Source organism: Rhodamnia argentea, chromosome 11, assembly GCF_020921035.1.
Source record: "Rhodamnia argentea isolate NSW1041297 chromosome 11, ASM2092103v1, whole genome shotgun sequence".
Lineage (NCBI taxonomy): Eukaryota > Viridiplantae > Streptophyta > Magnoliopsida > Myrtales > Myrtaceae > Rhodamnia > Rhodamnia argentea.
In genome coordinates, this window is record NC_063160.1 from 16,580,358 (window position 1) to 16,597,046 (window position 16,689).

Here is a 16,689-nt window from a genome sequence, read left to right on the forward strand (position 1 = left end):
TCAACCACGTTCACCAATTTGCATCATCATTTTATCAACCGACTGCTCTTCTTGCTGGCCTGACGAATTTTCCGTTGATCCACCTTCGCACCAAACTCCTCGATTATTTCCCTGGAGCTGAGCGAGTGAGATTGAATGGAAGGGCTTGGCCAACACTAGTTTTGGAGCTAGAAAAGCTTCCGAAACTTGTTTCATCGTGGGCCGTGACTTTGGATCACTACTCAAGCAAGCAAGCGCCAAAGAAACTACTAGAACGATACTTCTTGCGACGGAATTCTCTCTTGGGATTAGCAAGCGCGGGTCCAATATTTGGTGTAGCATAACATCTTCTGTGACGAGTGTCGGCAACATTAAGATGATCTCACCTGGATGCTCACCCATTATTGTTTCCATTGCTACCATTCCAAAGCTATATACGTCGCATTTCTCATTGATGACCAAAGTGTAAGCGAGCTCTAATTTAAGGTCAAAAAAATCATAATTAGGTGAGGCTTGAAACCAAGTTTTCAATGTTAGCTAGTGTACTATCAAACGACATATTTGTTAGCATGATGAAGCATCAATGGTGTTGTTAACCACATACATGGGCATATAGAATATAAATCTACCTATGTGCATCTAGTAATAACATTCTAGAAATGTGCAGAGGATTGTTGCTCACCTGGTGCTATATATCCACGAGTACCTGCGATATTTGCAATGAGATTAGATGAGAAATTAGGTTCTACTAGTCTTGCTGTGCCGAAAATCGATAGGAATGCCTGCATTTTGTTGTTGAGCAAAACATTGTTGCTAGATATGTCTCGATGAACAATTGGCCGAGCACAATCATGGTGCATGTAAGACAAAGCATGCGCCATATCCCGGACAATCTGGAGTCTTTTAGACCAGTCTAGGTCCACCGCTTCAACGTCACCTCTCAAAACACAGAATAGACTTCCCCTTTCCATGTACTCATAAATCAAGAACATGCATCGCTTGTGTAAGCAAAAACCATGGAGCTTAATTATGCTTCTATGTCGTACTTCTGTTAAGTGCCTCACTTCATTTCGGAAGCTCTTGTCCAAAGATGGATCCTCTGTTTCAAGACGGTGAAGTTTTTTCAATGCAAAGATTTTCCCATTGGGTAGTTGTGCTCTATAGACACTACCGTATCCACCAGTTCCAATGCAATATTTGATGTCAAAGTCTTCCGTTGCATTGATTATATCTTCATATGCAATTCTCCCATCATAATTCCATATTGACAAGAAATCTCCATTTTTTTCTACTGTCTCTGATTGCATGCTCTTCATTCTACGCCGAAATATGATCAAATTCCCCAAAACCAAACAGAAAATGAATGATATAACCATCACTGGTATAAGTACCACCATAAGTACAGCCCTCGACTTTCTTTTGGAACCATCAACCCTCGACATTCTTCTCGAACCATCAATCGTTTGCAAACCTTCATTGCCTACGAAAGATCCATAAGGAACATGGGCCAGATTTTTTGGCATTTTTCCCGTGAGATCATTATACGACAAGTCAATGTAATCTATATGACCAAGAGTCGGAGGGATTGTCCCCCAAAGCATATTGAGACTCAGATCCAGGTGGATCAAACTCTTTAGATTTCCCAATTCGGGAGGGATAGGACCATCGATTCTATTACTATGAATGTCAATTACTTCCAACGTGGTGAGGTATTGGAGACAAAGAGGGAACTCACCAGTTATGTAATTGTGAGACAAGTTGAGGTGCCTGAGCTTTGGGAGTGCACATATTTGAAGGGGAAAGATATTAGTCAAGTAACTATCATGCAGTCCAAGAAAGACCAGATTTGAGAGCAGAGAGAAATCCATGCTGCTGAAATCCCATTCTAAATCGTAGCCATATTGGCCTTGTTGTGTTATGTTTATATTGACAATGCTTCCAGAATCATCGCATGAAATGCCAGGCCACATGCAATGTGCTAAAGAACCGTTGTTTTTAAGGAAGTCAGGCCACCACCCACTGCGACGAAGAGCATTTGCCTCTGTTTCCATGGCAGCATATTCCAAACCTTCATTGCCTTCCAAATTCATATAACCAACGTCGAACAGATTTCTTGGAACTTTTCCCGTGAGATGATTGTACGATAAGTCGATGTAATCCAAGTTGGAAAGCTTTCTGAAATTGGGAACTGAGCCTTGAAGAGAATTTTTCGCAAGATTGAGATAGCCTAACAGTTCCTACCGGACCTTGTGGCTCGTGAACAGAGTGCCTTTGTTGCAGGTAGGCAAATTCAAGATAACATCCTAGTTGTCCAAGAGGTTTTGCATCAGCTCCGGGTTCGCACAAGAAAAAAGAGATTCCAAGCCATCTTAAAACTAGACATGCGCAAAGCCTACGACCGTATCGAGTGGGACTTCTTACAAGATTGTCTTCTCTGCATGGGCTTTGATACTCACTGGGTGACTTGCATTATGTCTTGTGTGAGGTCGGTCTCTTACGGCATCAAGTTCAATGGTACTCCTCTTCCTTTTTCACTCCGTCCAGGGGCTTACGACAGGGGGATCCACTCTCCCCCTACTTATTTATCCTTGTATCGAATGTCTTGTCTACTATGTTAACTGCGGCAGTACAGGCAGGAAGCTTCAAAGGTATTCAACTCAACCGCCATTGCCCAAAACTATCACACTTGCTGTTTGCAGACGACTCTATATTCTTCCTAGATGGCACGCTATCAGATTGCCAATGTTTGAATCAGATTCTGAACCAGTATTGTTACGCCTCTGGCCAGGCTATTAACCTCAACAAATCTGGGATTTATTTCAGTAGCGGCTGCCCTCAATCTTTACGGAATACACTTGCGGCGGAGTTGCGAGTACCGGAGTTGAAAAAGACAGGACAGTATCTCGGTCTCCCCTCAGACTGGGGTCAAACCAAGCGCCAGCTTTTCTCATGGATCTTAGCACGAGTTCATCGCAAACTGGAGGGGTGGAAAGAGAAGTTGTTTTCAATGGGAGGAAAAGAAATCTTGATCAAGGCTGTGGTCCAGGCGATTCCTCAATATGCAATGACTGTTTTCAAGGTACCTATTTCAGTCTGCCGGGCTATTGAACGAAGAGTTGCAGCTTTTTGGTGGAATAGTAGCGATACCCGAGGACTTCATTGGAGAAATTGGGACATTCTGAAACAACACAAGCAGGAAGGAGGATTGGGCTTTCGGGATCTTCGAGATTTCAACATGGCAATGTTAGGCAAGACAGCTTGGCGTCTTCATGAGCAACCTTCTAGCCTATGGGCTACTATTTTTAAGGGTCTGTATTTCCCTCGAGCTAACTTTTGGGAAGCAAAAAAGGGTGCCAGGCCATCATGGGGATGGCAAAGTGTATTGGCAGGGCGAGATTCCATTGCACCCTTTGTGAGATGGCAAGTAGGAAATGGAGAACGTATTAATGTTCGCTCCCATAGTTGGCTACCTTCTGGCTCTATCGGTGGACAGAAGCAACCAGAAGAGCCCCTGATGGTCGCTGGTTTGATTACTCCATCCTTCCAATGGGATGTACCCTTACTTCGTGCTTGTTTTACACCCCAGATTGTGCAGCATATACTTGCCATCCCGCTTACCCCGTTAATCCCAGAAGATCGCTTGGTATGGGCTCCTGCTACTAGTGGACAGTATTCGGTCAAAACAGCCTACCGTCAGTTTCGTATAGCCTCCACACAACAGTCCATAAAAGATCCATCCTCATCATACCGTCACCCCTCTAAATTATGGCAACTCATCTGGAGGTTACAAGTCCCAACAAAGCTGAGGCACTTCGTTTGGCGGTTATGTCAAAATGCAATTCCTTCAGCGGTGAATTTAGCTGACAGAAAGGTCATAACTGACTCGAGTTGTTCTATTTGCCACCAATCCCCGGAGACGCTTGAGCATTTATTTTTACTCTGCCCTTGGACTGCGGACGTTTGGAACCATAATCATATTCATATGAAAATCCAACCGCATCAAATAACCAGAATCGATGAATGGTTGTTTCCCTTACTGGCAGGTCAGCAGCAGGTGCCTTCCACGCAGTTCAAAGTACGAGTCCCGTCCGCCCCGCCGATCGTTCACCTACTCTGGCAAATATGGAAGGCTAGAAACGGCCTAGTTTTCCGGCAACGGCACCCTGATCCATGGCATGTTGTAAACATTGCGCTAGCAAATCACCTTAATTTCACACGTTGGAATGCAAATATATCACCAGCGCAGCATAAGCAACAACAGAACGGCAATACAGAATCCCGACCTCTCCGATGGCAGCCGCCACCTCCTGGAACCCCGAAACTCAATGTTGATGGTTCTTTCATCTCGGGACAAGCTACTGGTGTCATTGCTGGCATCCTTCGCGATTCTCGGGGCCGATGCATCGATGGTTTTGCGCAATCTGTCCAGGCCGCTGATTCCGAACAGGTTGAGGCCTTTGCATGTCAAAAGGCTATTAGATTTGCTGTAGATCGTCTCACCCACAATGACGTCGACCTCAGAACAGCACTCACTGTTGTCATCGAATCTGATTGCAGAAATGTGATTGAGGATCTTACCAGCCTACAACAATGGTTGTTATCGCACCATTTTGCTCAACCCTCTTCAATTCCACAGCAATCTTCTTCGTGGAGTTCTACCCCTATTTTGCTGGACTGTTGCTGCGAACTGGATCGGGCTGCACACATGTTTTCATTTTGCTTTTGTCCCAGGGAGGCTAATAAGACTGCGGATTGGCTCTGCCAAGCCCAGCGTAGGAATGAACTCCCCTCTGACTGGCCCACCTCCCTACCAGTTGTTCTTTCGGCTCTTCTCTGCTCTGAAGCCCACCCAACTTGTACATTTGGAACTAGTTTCTCTTAATATATACATCTTTACGACCAAAAAAAAAAAACATGACCAAATCTTCAAGTTCATGAGGGATATTTCCGGAGAAGATGTTCAAGCTCAAATCTAGATGAGTGAGACTCTTCAAATTACCTATTTCGGACTGGATACATCCAGTGAATTTGTTCTCTTCCATACTCAGATATGCCAATTTTCTCAAGTTCCCTATTCCGGGAGGAATAGATCCATTGAAGGCATTTCCTTGCAAATAGAGATTAGTCAAGTTCCTCAAATTCGCGAGAGCCGGAGGGATAGGGCCATCAAGGGAATTGAAGCTAAGATCTAGGTGAATCAGCTTCTTCAGATTTCCCAATTCATGAGGAATAGATCCATTGAAGGCATTTCCTTGCAAATAGAGATTAGTCAAGTTCCTCAAATTCGCGAGAGCCGGAGGGATAGGGCCACCAAGGAAATTGAAGCTAAGATCTAGGTGAATAAGCTTCTTCAGATTTCCCAATTCACGAGGGATAGGACTAGTGATTTGATTATTATGAATGTCAACAACTTCTAGCAAGGTGAGGTTTTGTAGACAAAGAGGTAACTCACCGGTTAGGTAATTTTCCGACAAGTTGAGGTGCCTGAGCTTTGGGACTGCACATATTTGAAGGGGAATGATGCCGACGAGGAAATTATTAGGCACCTGAAGAGAGGCGAGATTCGGGAGCAGGGAGAAATTCATGCTGCTCAAATTACTTCTGAGCCAGCAGCCATAGCAGTTTCCCAGTGGTATGTTTATTTCAGCGACGCTACCAGAATGGTCGCACGAAATGCCGGGCCACGTGCAATGTGACGCGGAAGTGTTGCTCGTGATGGCATCAATCCACCATCCACTGCGACGAAGAGCGTCTGCCTCTGTTCCGGTGGCAATGGCAGGGTAGCTGTAGGAGAGAGCTAGCGCAATAAGGATCCATATCGCTGCGGTCATCGGCTTGCCAACATGCGAGCTGATGGGTCTGCTTACAGGATTCAAATGAATCATGTGGTATATCTTCATGCTTTAGAGAGAGAGAGAGAGGACCTCTTCTTTTTGCTGTAATAATATATAGAAGGGCAACAACTTTCTGGAGAGCAATTCAACATAACGACTTGGAATGGAAGTCAAGTCTCGAATCACTATCACCAAAGTCTCCCGTGAATTTTAATTATTACATGACCTCGTTCTGAATGTAGCACTTTTTGTATTTTGAATCTTGTTGTGTAACACATGTTGCTTCAATTTGAAAAAAAAAATATTAAAAGGGCCACAGTCCACCTCCATAATCTAAAAGTTCAGCTCGAAAGAATATTATTTAGATAAATTGCTCTGGAATTTCGACGCTCAAGTGGGAGTTTCGATGGAATAGGAGCTGAAATCTCCGGTGTTGACCTGCGTGTTTCTTCGCACAATTGCAAGTATGGTAAGGTGATTTTGCGCCTATTTGAGAAATTAGGGTTCGGGTTCTTCAAGAGCGCATCATATTTTGCCCCAATTCCTTCACGTGGGGCAAAAAGATCTCTAAACGTTGTGATTTAGAGGTTTATTGCGGACTTTATCTTATTAGCTAGTCACGTCCGTTAAAATAAATTATTGTCATGCCAGATTTTGTACCCTGAAAATTTCGGGCCGGGGTAGGACTGGCATCAGTATTTTTGACACCCCTACTAACTATTACGATGGATTCTCTGAGGCCATATTAAAATATAATTGATCGGTTAAGTTCGTATAAAAGTCCAATTTTATCCAAACATGAATTGTTAAGTCTCTATTGACATTTTTACAATTAAATGAAAAAAATTGTGAATGGAAATTTTTAGGTTTGTGCAAAACAAATTTCTATATTTTTTTTCTATTATGGAAATAAAAATTTTGTACAGTCACAAAACGCATTCTTTCGCTCAGAAACTCATCCACAGTATAGAAATAGAAAAAACTATTTCTGAACGGAAATTGTTTCTATGAACGGAAATGTTACCAAACTCACCCTTAAGTTGCCAGAAATTCCTATGTGTCATTAATTCCTCGCAAGTCACATTGGAGAATTTAATACTACATTAATGCCACAGTGGATCCTCAAGCAAGAAAAAAATCACCTAAATAACTTAAGCAATCAATTTTTAAAATTTACGGCACTAATTTTCCGGCAAGCAGAATATTCTGCTCATGCGAATCTCAAACTTTCGCGGTTTTGTGATTCAATCAGAATTTAAACCAGTATACGAATCCAAAACATTAGAAAAAACAAAATAAAAAGAAGAACATAAACGCAGAATGCACGTCTGCAATTCGAGCGCGGAGAAGTCAAGGTCGTCGGGGCTTCGTTTGTTGATTTTACGACCATCACACCAGGTAGAATAGACATGTGCCTTCTTAAGAAGTCAAGGGTCTTTTCGGGTTTTCAGGCGTGTTGACTTTTGGATCAGTACGTGTTCGTCGGGTCACGGGAAGTCAACGTCTTCACGACACTTTCATCGGTGATGTTTGGCCAAAAAAACTTCTAACCCGTTGTAAGGGAAAGGTCATGGACCGATTTTTCAGCGTTTTTTTTTTATTTGTGACTCACATGCCTTCAACTTACGAAGCAAAGGAAATTAGCAGGAGGTAAATGTGTCGTGGAGTGTTAATTTTTAATGGTATTAGTTCTATTCTTTTTGAAGAAAAGTGTGTTAGCTCACAAAGTTTCAAATAATCTCGAGTGTTCAGAGAGAGAGACCTGTTGTAATCAAAGAGTTTCGTTGGTCATGCATAATCTAAATAGGGAGGTGCAAGGATACTAACAACGTTCTAACTTTTTTGCACGCTCATTTTGATACCGTAACATTTCAAATCTTGTCAAATGATCAAGCAATTGTCATAATTGTTATAAGCATATCACTTAAAGTTATGTAGCGTTCTTATTATTATTATTTTTTTGCTGGAAATTTCCACGTGAAATTAATTTTCAAAGAGCCACGTGGGTTGATTTAACATTAAATTAATGTCGCAATGCAATTTCGAGTGAGGAAAATACTAATGTAACGCAGGTGATCTGTTTTGTTTTTAGAAGTCATGACACTAGTTTTCTGGCAATTCGGCTCGTTCGAATCTGTAAACTTCGCTATTTTATGATTCAATCAGAATTCAAGCCAGGATTAATGTATGGATAGAACTTGTGCGACTCTATCAAGAAGTCGAGGTCTTCGGGGCCGTAAGATCACAAGTGGACGATAGATTAGACATGGGCCTACTCAAGAAGCCATGGCCTGTTGCGGGGTTTCACGCGTTTTGATTTTTGGATTAGTACGTGTTAGAAGGGTTCACAGGAAGTCATGGTCTTTGTGCACATGGAGGAAACAACAATGCTCGCCTAATTCCTTGTAGAGAGAATAAGTTTAAACTTATTTATGACATGTTCTCCACGAGGGACGGGGGCAAGTGAAGGAGTTTAAGCTTTTAGCCTCATCTCAACCAAACCCCCCAAGTTCAACGGGGACTCTTTCAGACAAGTTCTCATAGCTCGCATCTAGATAAGTGAGACTCATTAAATTTCTACTTTCACGACTGATTTGTCGTTTGAGCAAACGAAAAGACTGTAGTGAACATTTACTAGTAGTTCAGGAATCATATTGAACAAAAATCATACACATGACCTTCTTTCCAGAATATTTTTATAACTTGTATGTATTTCCACAAAAAGTACAGGCAACTTGAGCAGTAACCTAACCTTTTCCAACCCAGCCAAAGAAAAGAAGAAAAAGAAAACGCTAACCACCCTCAAGATAGAATTTGGGGAGAATTGCACAAATGATCTTAAAACTTTAATTCAATATGCAATGTCGTCCCTGAACAGTTAATTTGTGCAAAGTGGTTCTGAATTTTGGCCCAATGGTCAATGTCGTCCCTAAACTTTTGATTTGTTAAATATGGTCCCTAATATAATCCCTAGACTGTATCAACATGTTTGAAAGTTCAGAGACCATATTGAATATTGGACTAGAGTTCATGGGCTACATTGAACAAATCAAAAGTTTAAAGAGGACATTGCACATTAAACTTAAGTTCATAGACCTCATATAACAAATTAAAAGTTTAGGGACGATGATGAATATTGGGCCAAAGTTTAAATACCATTTATGTTATTTCCCATAAAAGTTTGTGGGAGAAAAATTGGATCTGCAGTAGGATCAACCGGTTCACAAGCGAGACATAACACAAAGTGGTGAGCCTTAAAGATAATGAACAATGGGTCAAGGTCTTTTGTGGAGAGTATGCAGTTCGAGTGTCACCAGGAATCAGAGTATTTTGTGGTTTCTGTCGCTTTTGGGACATGCAGCGGGTGCTTCGGGGTTTCACATGTTGATTTTCTGAACCACTACGCGTTACATGGTTCATTAGAAGTGATGGTCTTCATGGACTTTTTGATGATGTTTGGCCTTGAAAAACCGAGCTATGCCCATCATTTATGGAACGAAAAATAGTATTGAATCGACTTATTCTATGAGTTTATCCGAACAGAATCAATTACGTTATAGAAATTGTGTACGAGTACTCGTGTTTTTTAACTGGAACTGGTGTGGGTCTCTTATATCTTGATGCATTGTTTATTGATCATGCATTTGAATCTTATTGACAAGAAGAAAAAATAAACGGATGTCCCATATAAACTGCTGCTCGCTTCCATAGCATAGTATGGAGTTCAACACGACTAGATAATTCGCAGAAGCCCTACACTTTTATAATCCACAGTCACTTTCCCCAAATTGCTCATCGTCTTCTGTCGATCCACCTTCCAACCATGATCTGTTATTATCTCGGAGCTGAGCCAATGAGATCTCATGGAAGGGCTTCGCCAATGGTAACTTTCGAGCTAGAAATGCTTCCGAGACTTGCTTCATAGTTGGTCGGGACTTTGGATTAGCACTCAAGCAAGCAAGCGCCAGCAAGCGCCAGAGAAACTATCAAAACAATACTTCTTGCGACAGAGCTCTCTCTCGGAAAAGGCGACCGTGGGTCTAAGATTTTATATAGCATCATATCTTCTCTAAGAGATGTCAACATAGTAGATGTAATATCTCCTGGATGCTCACCCATTATTGTTTCCATTGCCACCACTCCAAAGCTATATACGTCGCATTTCTCATTAACAACCAAAGTATACGCGAGCTCTGCAAAAAAAAAGAATTGCGTGTGTACAAGCGTGGCAGTCAGCGGTGTGGTGAGGGGCGACAACAACCGGTGGTGGGTAGCGGCGAGCGGTGGGCGGCGGCCGCCGATGGACACTGGGCGGCGGCCACCGACAGGGTGTCAAGGATGTTGGTGGTGGACAACGCCGGGCGGTAGTTGGCGGGGCAGGGGTCAGCGGTTGTGGCGACCGGTGGTGGGCACGGCGGCCAACAATGGTGGCGACAACTATGGTTGCTGCGGCGGGGGTCGGCAACGGCCTACGGTGGGCTGGGGCAGCCGATGGAGGTCGGCGGGGAGCAACGGATGGCAGTGGTGGGCGGCGACTAACAAAGGAAGGGGGATAGAGAGAGTACAACGAGGACTTGAGAAAAAACAAAGGGCATTGGTAGGTTATTTCTCATTTATGTTTCTGGAACATCGAAACTACAATTTTTAACTTCTCATTTCTTTTTCCAATCTATTTCCGGAACAAAAATTTGTTCCAAAAACAGAAAAATAGAATTGCATTACCAAATAAATTTCTATTCCAAGCTTGTTCTAGAAACAGGTTTGAATAGAAACAGAGAAATAGAATGGTTATCATGTATGCCTAAAATATGGACATTGACTCCGACTTTTTTTTTTTTGATAACCAAGGTGTCCGCGCGGCCAACGAACTATGACTCAAACTAGCGGTGGAGCACGACTATTCCTCGGGGGGGCTAGCGCAAGCATCCCACCGCTACGACCCTCCGCTTAAATCACCGACACCTACGAATTTCGAACCCAGGACCTCTCGTGAAAGGAATTGGGTTCAAACCATCACGGCCACCAATGGGTGGGTGCATTGACTCCGACTTTTCATGTTGTCATAAATCAAGAACTTCGTATCACGTTTCATGTGGGTCGAACCCGATAACGATCCTTTAGGGAGAATCATAATTTATGAATAGCATCATGAACACTCTTTCACTCCAAACGTGCTCGAGATATATAGCAATGCAGAATACTATTAAAGTATGGTTCATACTTTCCATCAATAAGAAAGCGTGTGGGTGTCAAATTCTAACAGCACATGAGATTTTAAGGCGGAAAAAAAGAGTGATTTTATGATTTTAAGTTTTTTTTTTTTAGGATTTGTGATGATGGGTTTCTTCCTCTTTGTGTTGGAGTTGTCCCATATTAGTTGTGGAAGGGGCTGGTGGTCGGTTTATAAATGTGAAGAAAATTTCATCATTTGTGCTAACTTTTGGGATAAGAGAGACCAAAGCCCACCCAACACTAGTATCAGAACTCCTGTTGCCAACAAATCTTGATCCAACAATCATACGGGAGAGATACGGGGTGTTGCGCCTCCAATCCAGGACCCGATGTGTGAGGGAGAGAATGCAGGTTGTCCCATGTTGATTGTAGAATGGGCTGGTAGTCGGTTTATAAATGTGAGGTAAAGTCTGAAAACCCAACACTTTGTGCGCTTGCGTTCATCCCCTCCCTCGTAAACCTCACGGTTTACTAATGATAATTCATTTAGAACTTGAACCAGCTTACACTTGGTAGTTGGACAAATTCCAGAAGTCAAGGTCTCCGTCGAGTTGCGCACCCCAAAAGTCAACAAGTCAAAGTCTTCGGACACGTATTGATTGTTGGACCCCTGGACACGGTTCGTCTAGAGCAATCGTGGTCTTTTGTTGTTTTCGTCATGTCAGATCTTTAGCCATCGTAATGGAAACGCGGATCAATTTTCCGTCTTTAATTGACTAGCAAGCTTTTTTTCTTTTCTTTTTTGACTAGCAAGCCTTCAACTAAATATAAATGATCCAGATTAATATGCGGTGAATATCCTTACGTTGCCTATATTTTCGTGGCCACAACAACACATTATCACTCACCATGCACTCTTATCTTACTAACAAGACAGAAAAATAAACGACTGCACTATGAATGCTTCTCACTTCTCATTGCTACTTTGGTAAATTTTGGCCTACATAGCTTAAAGAAAGTTTGACATGACTTAGAATTGCTGAATCCGTATCCTTTGTATCCCCAACCACGTTCACCGATTTGCAGCATCAGTTTGTAATCTTCGGTCTTCACTTGTTGGAAGCTTATTTGCTACGTTTGGGACAAGTACTTCATGGTCCTTGCTCTTCTTGTAGGCTTGACGATGTTTCCGTGGTTCCACCTTCCCACCATATTCCTCGATTCATTTCTTGGAGCTGCGCAAGCGAGATTGAATGGAAGGGCTTGTCCAACGTTAGTTTTGGCGCTAGAAAAGCTTCCGAAACTTGTTTCATCGTGGGTCGCGACTTTGGGTCACCACTTAAGCAAGCAAGCGCCAGGGAAACTACCAGAATGATACTTCTTGCGATGGAATTCCCTCTTGGGATTGGCAAGCGTGGGTCTAATATTTGATGTAGCATAATATCTTCTCTGAAAAGTGTCGACAATATTAAGATCATCTCACCTGGATGCTCACCCATTATGATTTCCATTGCTACCGTTCCAAAGCTGTATACATCGCATTTCTCGTTGATCACCAAAGTGTAAGCAAGCTCTGAGAAAAAGAAATAAAATGTTCGTAAATAGAGGAGGCTCGAAACTAAGTTCTCCACATTAGCTAGTACACTATCCGATAAATTTGTAAAAATGATGAAGCATCAAAGTTGTTGCTTACCACGTGGGGAGTAAAGTATCTAGCTATGTGCCTCTACTAATAACATTCTAGATTGCTCACCTGGTGCTATATATCCACGAGTGCCTGCGATATCTGCGGTGAGATTAGATGAGAAATTAGGTTCTAGGAGTTTTGCCGTGCCGAAATCCGATAAGAAAGCCTTCATGTTGTTGTTGAGCAAAATGTTGTTGCTAGATATGTCACGATGAACAATTGGCTGCGTGCAATCGTGGTGCAGGTAAGACAAGGCATGTGCAATATCCCAAACAATATTGAGTCTTTTAGACCAGTCTAATTCCACTGCTTCGACGTCATTTCTCAAAGCGCAAAATAGACTCCCCCTTTCCATATACTCATAAACCAAGAACATGCATCGCTTGTGTAAGCAAAAACCATGGAGCTTAATTATGCTTCTGTGTCGTACTTCTGTCAAGTGTTTCACTTCATTTCGGAAGCTCTTGTCAAAAGATGGGTCCTCTGCTTCATGACGGTGAAGTTTCTTCAATGCCACGATCTTCCCATTGGGCAACCGCGCTCTATAGACACTACCGTATCCTCCAGTTCCAATGCAATATTTAATATCAAAGTCTTCTGTTGCATTGATTATGTCTTCATATGCCATTGTCCCATCGTAATTCCATATTGACAAGAAATCGCCATTTTTTGTTGCTATCTCTGATCGCATGCACTTCGTTCTTCGTCGGAGTATTATCAAAGGCCCAAGAACTAATATAGCCACCAGTGGTATAAGTACCATCATAAGTATAATCCTAGCCATTCTTTTGGGACCATCAGCCTTTTCCAAACCTTCATTATCGTTGAAAGCTCCATAATGAACATGGGCCAAATTATTTGGAATTTTTCCCGTGAGACGATTGTGCGACAAGTTGACATAATCTAAGTGACCAAGAGTCGAAGGGATCGTGCCACGAAGTGCATTGAAACTAAGGTCTAGGTAGATCAACCTCTTCAGATTTCCCAATTCGGGAGGGATAGGACTATCGAGCATATTAGTATGAATGTCAATGACTTCTAACATGGCGAGGTTTTGGAGACAAAGAGGTAAATCGCCAGTTAGGTGATTGTGGGACAAATTGAGGTGCCTGAGCTTTGGGAGCGCACATATTTGAAGGGGAATGATACCGGTGAGGTCGCTACTAGGCAGCCCAAGAAAGGCGAGATTCGAGAGGAGTGGCCAACTCATGCTACCCAAATTAGGGGTGATCCCGTGGTCATAACGTATTCGTTGCGGTATGTCTATTCTGACGACGCTTCCAGAATCGTCACATGAAATGCCGAGCCACGTGCAATGTGATGATTTGGAGCTGCTGCTCATAGTAAAGTACTTGTAGGGCCACCAGCCACTGCCACGAAGAGCATCTGCATCTGCTTCCGTGGTAGTATATTCCAAAAATTCGTTGCCACGGAAATCTCTATAACCAACGTCGAGCAGATTATCTGGAATTCTTCCCGTGAGATGATTGTTCGACAAATCGATGTGACTTAAGAGGGAAAGCTTTTTTAAATTGGGAATTGAACCCTGTAGAGAATTATCCCGAAGATCGAGATAGCTTAACATGACCAAACTCCCAAGTTGAAGAGGGATTTCTCCAGAGAAGTTGTTATTGCTTAAATCTAGATAAGTGAGATTCTTGAAATCTCCAATTTCCGATGGAATGGGGCCAGTGAAGGAGTTTGAGCCCAGGCTCAACCAAATCAATCTCTTCAAATTACCTATTTCTGACGGGATAGATCCGCCATATTGGTTCTCTTCCATACATAGATATATCAAGTTTGTCAAGTTCCCAATTTCCGGGGGAATAGATCCATGGAAGGAGTTCCCTTGCAAATAGAGCTCCATCAAGTCCTTCAATTCCCCCAGAGTTGGAAGTATAGGGCCATGAAGCAAATTGAAACTGAGATCTAGGTACCCTAGCTTCTTCTGATTTCCCAATCTAGAAGGGAAAGGACTAGCGATTCCATTATTATGAATGTCAAGAACTTCTAACATTGTGAGGTTTTGGAGACAAAGAGGAAACTCACCGGTCAAGTTATTGCCGGACAAGTCGAGGAACCGGAGCGGGAGTTCACATAGTTGACGAGGAATGATACCGGCGAGGCCATTATCAGACAGCCCAAGAAAGCTAAGATTCGGGAGCAGAGAGAAATTCATGCTGCTAAAATTCCCTCCGTCCCAAGAACCATTGCAGCTTCCTGCTAACATGTCTATTTCGACAACGCTTCCAGAATCATTGCAGGAAATGCCGGGCCACTCGCAATGCGACATAGACGTGTTGCTCGTAGCAGAGTGAGGCCACCACCCACTGCGAAGAAGAGCATCCACCTCTGCTCCGATGGCGAGGGCGGGGTAGCTGTGGGAGAGAGCTAGCGCGAAGAAGGATCCATGTAGGCTGCGGTCATCAGCCGGCGAACATGCAAGCCGACGGGATTGCTTACTGGATTCAAATGAGTCGTGCGGAACATCTTCTTGCTTTGGAGAGAGAGAGAGAGAGAGAGAGAGAGAGAGAGGATCTCTTCTTTTGCTCTGGAAATGGAAGGTCCGAGTTTGCTGCAATATAGAAGAGCAATCCAACGTTGGGCCCCGTGGTTTTAGTGCGGATCCAATTCACACTTGCAGCATTCCACGAACCGGACGCCGTCCCTCGCACCTAATGGACTCCACATTGTTGACGCCTAAATTTTGATTAATCTATTTTTTGCATAAAAATTATAAAAAATCATCTCACATATTTATTTTTAGCGTACATTGCATTGGCATATAATCGGGCAAGCAGAACACTTAATTTAGCATGCGTCTAGACTAGGCACGGGATGGAAAAATACACCGAGAAGATTTGAAACTTCAAGGACTGTATTGCAAATACTTAAAATTTCGGGGACCTGTATTGCAAATACTTGGAACTTCGGGGACCGTATTGCAAATACCAAAAGAAGATGAAGAAGGGAAGATGATGAAGGGAAGATAATGAAAAGAAGATGAAGAAGGGAAGATGATGAAGGGAAGATAATGAAGGGAAGATGAAAATGGAAGGTGAAGAAATGAAGATGAAGAAGGGAAGATGAAAATGGAAGGTGAAGAAATGAAGATGAAGAAGAGAAGATGAAGATGGAAGGTGAAGAAATGAAGGTGAAGAATGAAGGATGAAGAACTTTGCCTATAAAAGAGAGAGCTCTTGAGAAGAGTTTTAGAAGGGGGGAAGTGGAAGAGAATTGAGAGAAAGTAGAAGAGAATTGAGAGAGTTTTTTTTAGGAAGAGTGGAAGAGAATTGAGAGAGTTTTGAGAGAGTTTTTGAGAGGAATTTTTAGAGAGGAAAAAGAGAGTTCTTGAGAAAAATCAGAAGAGAAAATTCGAGAGTGAAAAAAGAGTTTTAGTCGAGCATCATCTTCGACGAGTCCCGACACATATTTCGCCTCTCGCCACCCAACAACGCCATTGCTTGCCATTTTCGACGACAGCCGCGTTCTTCCAACTCCGAGATCTTGAAGGGAACTATAACGTGTATGTGAGTAAGATTTTGTGTAATAGAAGGTAATCATTTCCATCTCGATCTACAAAAATGTAATCGTTTGGTTTGAACATTTGTCCTGTTTATTTTAGACATGTCACGTGTTCCAAATTTTAGCATTATTACATGTTAATTTATTTTTGTAAATACTCGTGATTGGCTGCGTTTTCTTTCTTTCTAAATCACCCATGGTGTATATTGTACAAAGTTCAATGTTTTACATCCCCATAAAAAAGAAGAAAAAAACCAAAAAAATTGCATCTTTGAATTTCAAGTAAAATCCATCAAAATTGCCAAATCAAATATTTTTCATGAAAATGGTACCGAAAGGGCGTTAGAGAAATCTGACGTAACCAAATCCCCGAATTCAAAATCTCCGGTTCGCGGAAATAAGATAGTTTTCTCCCGCTATTTTATTTAGGTTTCTAATCAACCTACCGAAAATGATTAGTGGCGACTCCAAATTCAAATCACATTGCATGTT

At 42.4% G+C, this 16,689-nt stretch overlaps 5 protein-coding genes across 5 annotated transcripts; 1 reads left to right on the forward strand and 4 right to left on the reverse strand.

The window, feature by feature from the left end:
* LOC115731710 (MDIS1-interacting receptor like kinase 2-like) lies at positions 1 to 2,069 on the reverse strand. The gene is made up of 2 exons (XM_030662385.2): positions 662 to 2,069; positions 1 to 455 (listed from the first exon to the last, which is right to left on the reverse strand). Exons 1-2 carry the CDS (start codon positions 2,067 to 2,069, stop codon positions 1 to 3), a joined length of 1,863 nt encoding a protein of 620 aa, XP_030518245.2.
* A 291-nt stretch (positions 2,070 to 2,360) lies between these two features.
* On the forward strand, positions 2,361 to 4,861 carry LOC125312956. Its single transcript, XM_048273047.1, has 3 exons — positions 2,361 to 2,493; positions 2,607 to 3,671; positions 4,023 to 4,861. The coding sequence occupies exons 1-3, from the start codon at positions 2,361 to 2,363 to the stop codon at positions 4,859 to 4,861; spliced, it is 2,037 nt and encodes a 678-aa protein (XP_048129004.1).
* On the reverse strand, positions 4,858 to 5,879 carry LOC125312957 (probable leucine-rich repeat receptor-like protein kinase At1g35710). The gene is made up of 2 exons (XM_048273048.1): positions 4,990 to 5,879; positions 4,858 to 4,870 (listed from the first exon to the last, which is right to left on the reverse strand). The coding sequence occupies exons 1-2, from the start codon at positions 5,877 to 5,879 to the stop codon at positions 4,858 to 4,860; spliced, it is 903 nt and encodes a 300-aa protein (XP_048129005.1).
* A 3,737-nt stretch (positions 5,880 to 9,616) lies between these two features.
* On the reverse strand, positions 9,617 to 13,918 carry LOC125312903 (probable leucine-rich repeat receptor-like protein kinase At1g35710). Its single transcript, XM_048272872.1, has 2 exons — positions 12,739 to 13,918; positions 9,617 to 10,006 (listed from the first exon to the last, which is right to left on the reverse strand). Exons 1-2 carry the CDS (start codon positions 13,880 to 13,882, stop codon positions 9,756 to 9,758), a joined length of 1,395 nt encoding a protein of 464 aa, XP_048128829.1. The 5' UTR covers positions 13,883 to 13,918; the 3' UTR covers positions 9,617 to 9,755.
* Positions 13,919 to 14,010: 92 nt separating this feature from the next.
* On the reverse strand, positions 14,011 to 14,965 carry LOC125312958 (probable leucine-rich repeat receptor-like protein kinase At1g35710). The gene is made up of 2 exons (XM_048273049.1): positions 14,218 to 14,965; positions 14,011 to 14,111 (listed from the first exon to the last, which is right to left on the reverse strand). The coding sequence occupies exons 1-2, from the start codon at positions 14,963 to 14,965 to the stop codon at positions 14,011 to 14,013; spliced, it is 849 nt and encodes a 282-aa protein (XP_048129006.1).
* Positions 14,966 to 16,689: the final 1,724 nt, after the last annotated feature.

What these genes read in the sequence shown, in the direction of transcription:
- LOC115731710 (XM_030662385.2), bottom strand. Translation starts at nt 2,069, where the DNA reads ATGAATTTGGAAGGCAATGAAGGTTTGGAATATGCTGCCATGGAAACA. An exon ending in TCGTGGATATATAGCACCAG is followed by an intron (nt 456 to 661) that starts GTGAGCAACAAT and finishes ACCTTAAATTAG; the next exon opens with AGCTCGCTTACACTTTGGTC.
- LOC125312956 (XM_048273047.1), top strand. Translation starts at nt 2,361, where the DNA reads ATGCGCAAAGCCTACGACCGTATCGAGTGGGACTTCTTACAAGATTGT. An exon ending in TTACGGCATCAAGTTCAATG is followed by an intron (nt 2,494 to 2,606) that starts GTACTCCTCTTC and finishes TAACTGCGGCAG; the next exon opens with TACAGGCAGGAAGCTTCAAA. An exon ending in TTCGGTCAAAACAGCCTACC is followed by an intron (nt 3,672 to 4,022) that starts GTCAGTTTCGTA and finishes CCTTACTGGCAG; the next exon opens with GTCAGCAGCAGGTGCCTTCC.
- LOC125312957 (XM_048273048.1), bottom strand. Translation starts at nt 5,879, where the DNA reads ATGAAGATATACCACATGATTCATTTGAATCCTGTAAGCAGACCCATC.
- LOC125312903 (XM_048272872.1), bottom strand. Translation starts at nt 13,882, where the DNA reads ATGAGTTGGCCACTCCTCTCGAATCTCGCCTTTCTTGGGCTGCCTAGT. An exon ending in TCGTGGATATATAGCACCAG is followed by an intron (nt 10,007 to 12,738) that starts GTGAGCAATCTA and finishes TTTTTTTTGCAG; the next exon opens with AGCTCGCGTATACTTTGGTT.
- LOC125312958 (XM_048273049.1), bottom strand. Translation starts at nt 14,965, where the DNA reads ATGTCGCATTGCGAGTGGCCCGGCATTTCCTGCAATGATTCTGGAAGC. An exon ending in TCGGGATAATTCTCTACAGG is followed by an intron (nt 14,112 to 14,217) that starts GTTCAATTCCCA and finishes CGTTGGTTATAG; the next exon opens with AGATTTCCGTGGCAACGAAT.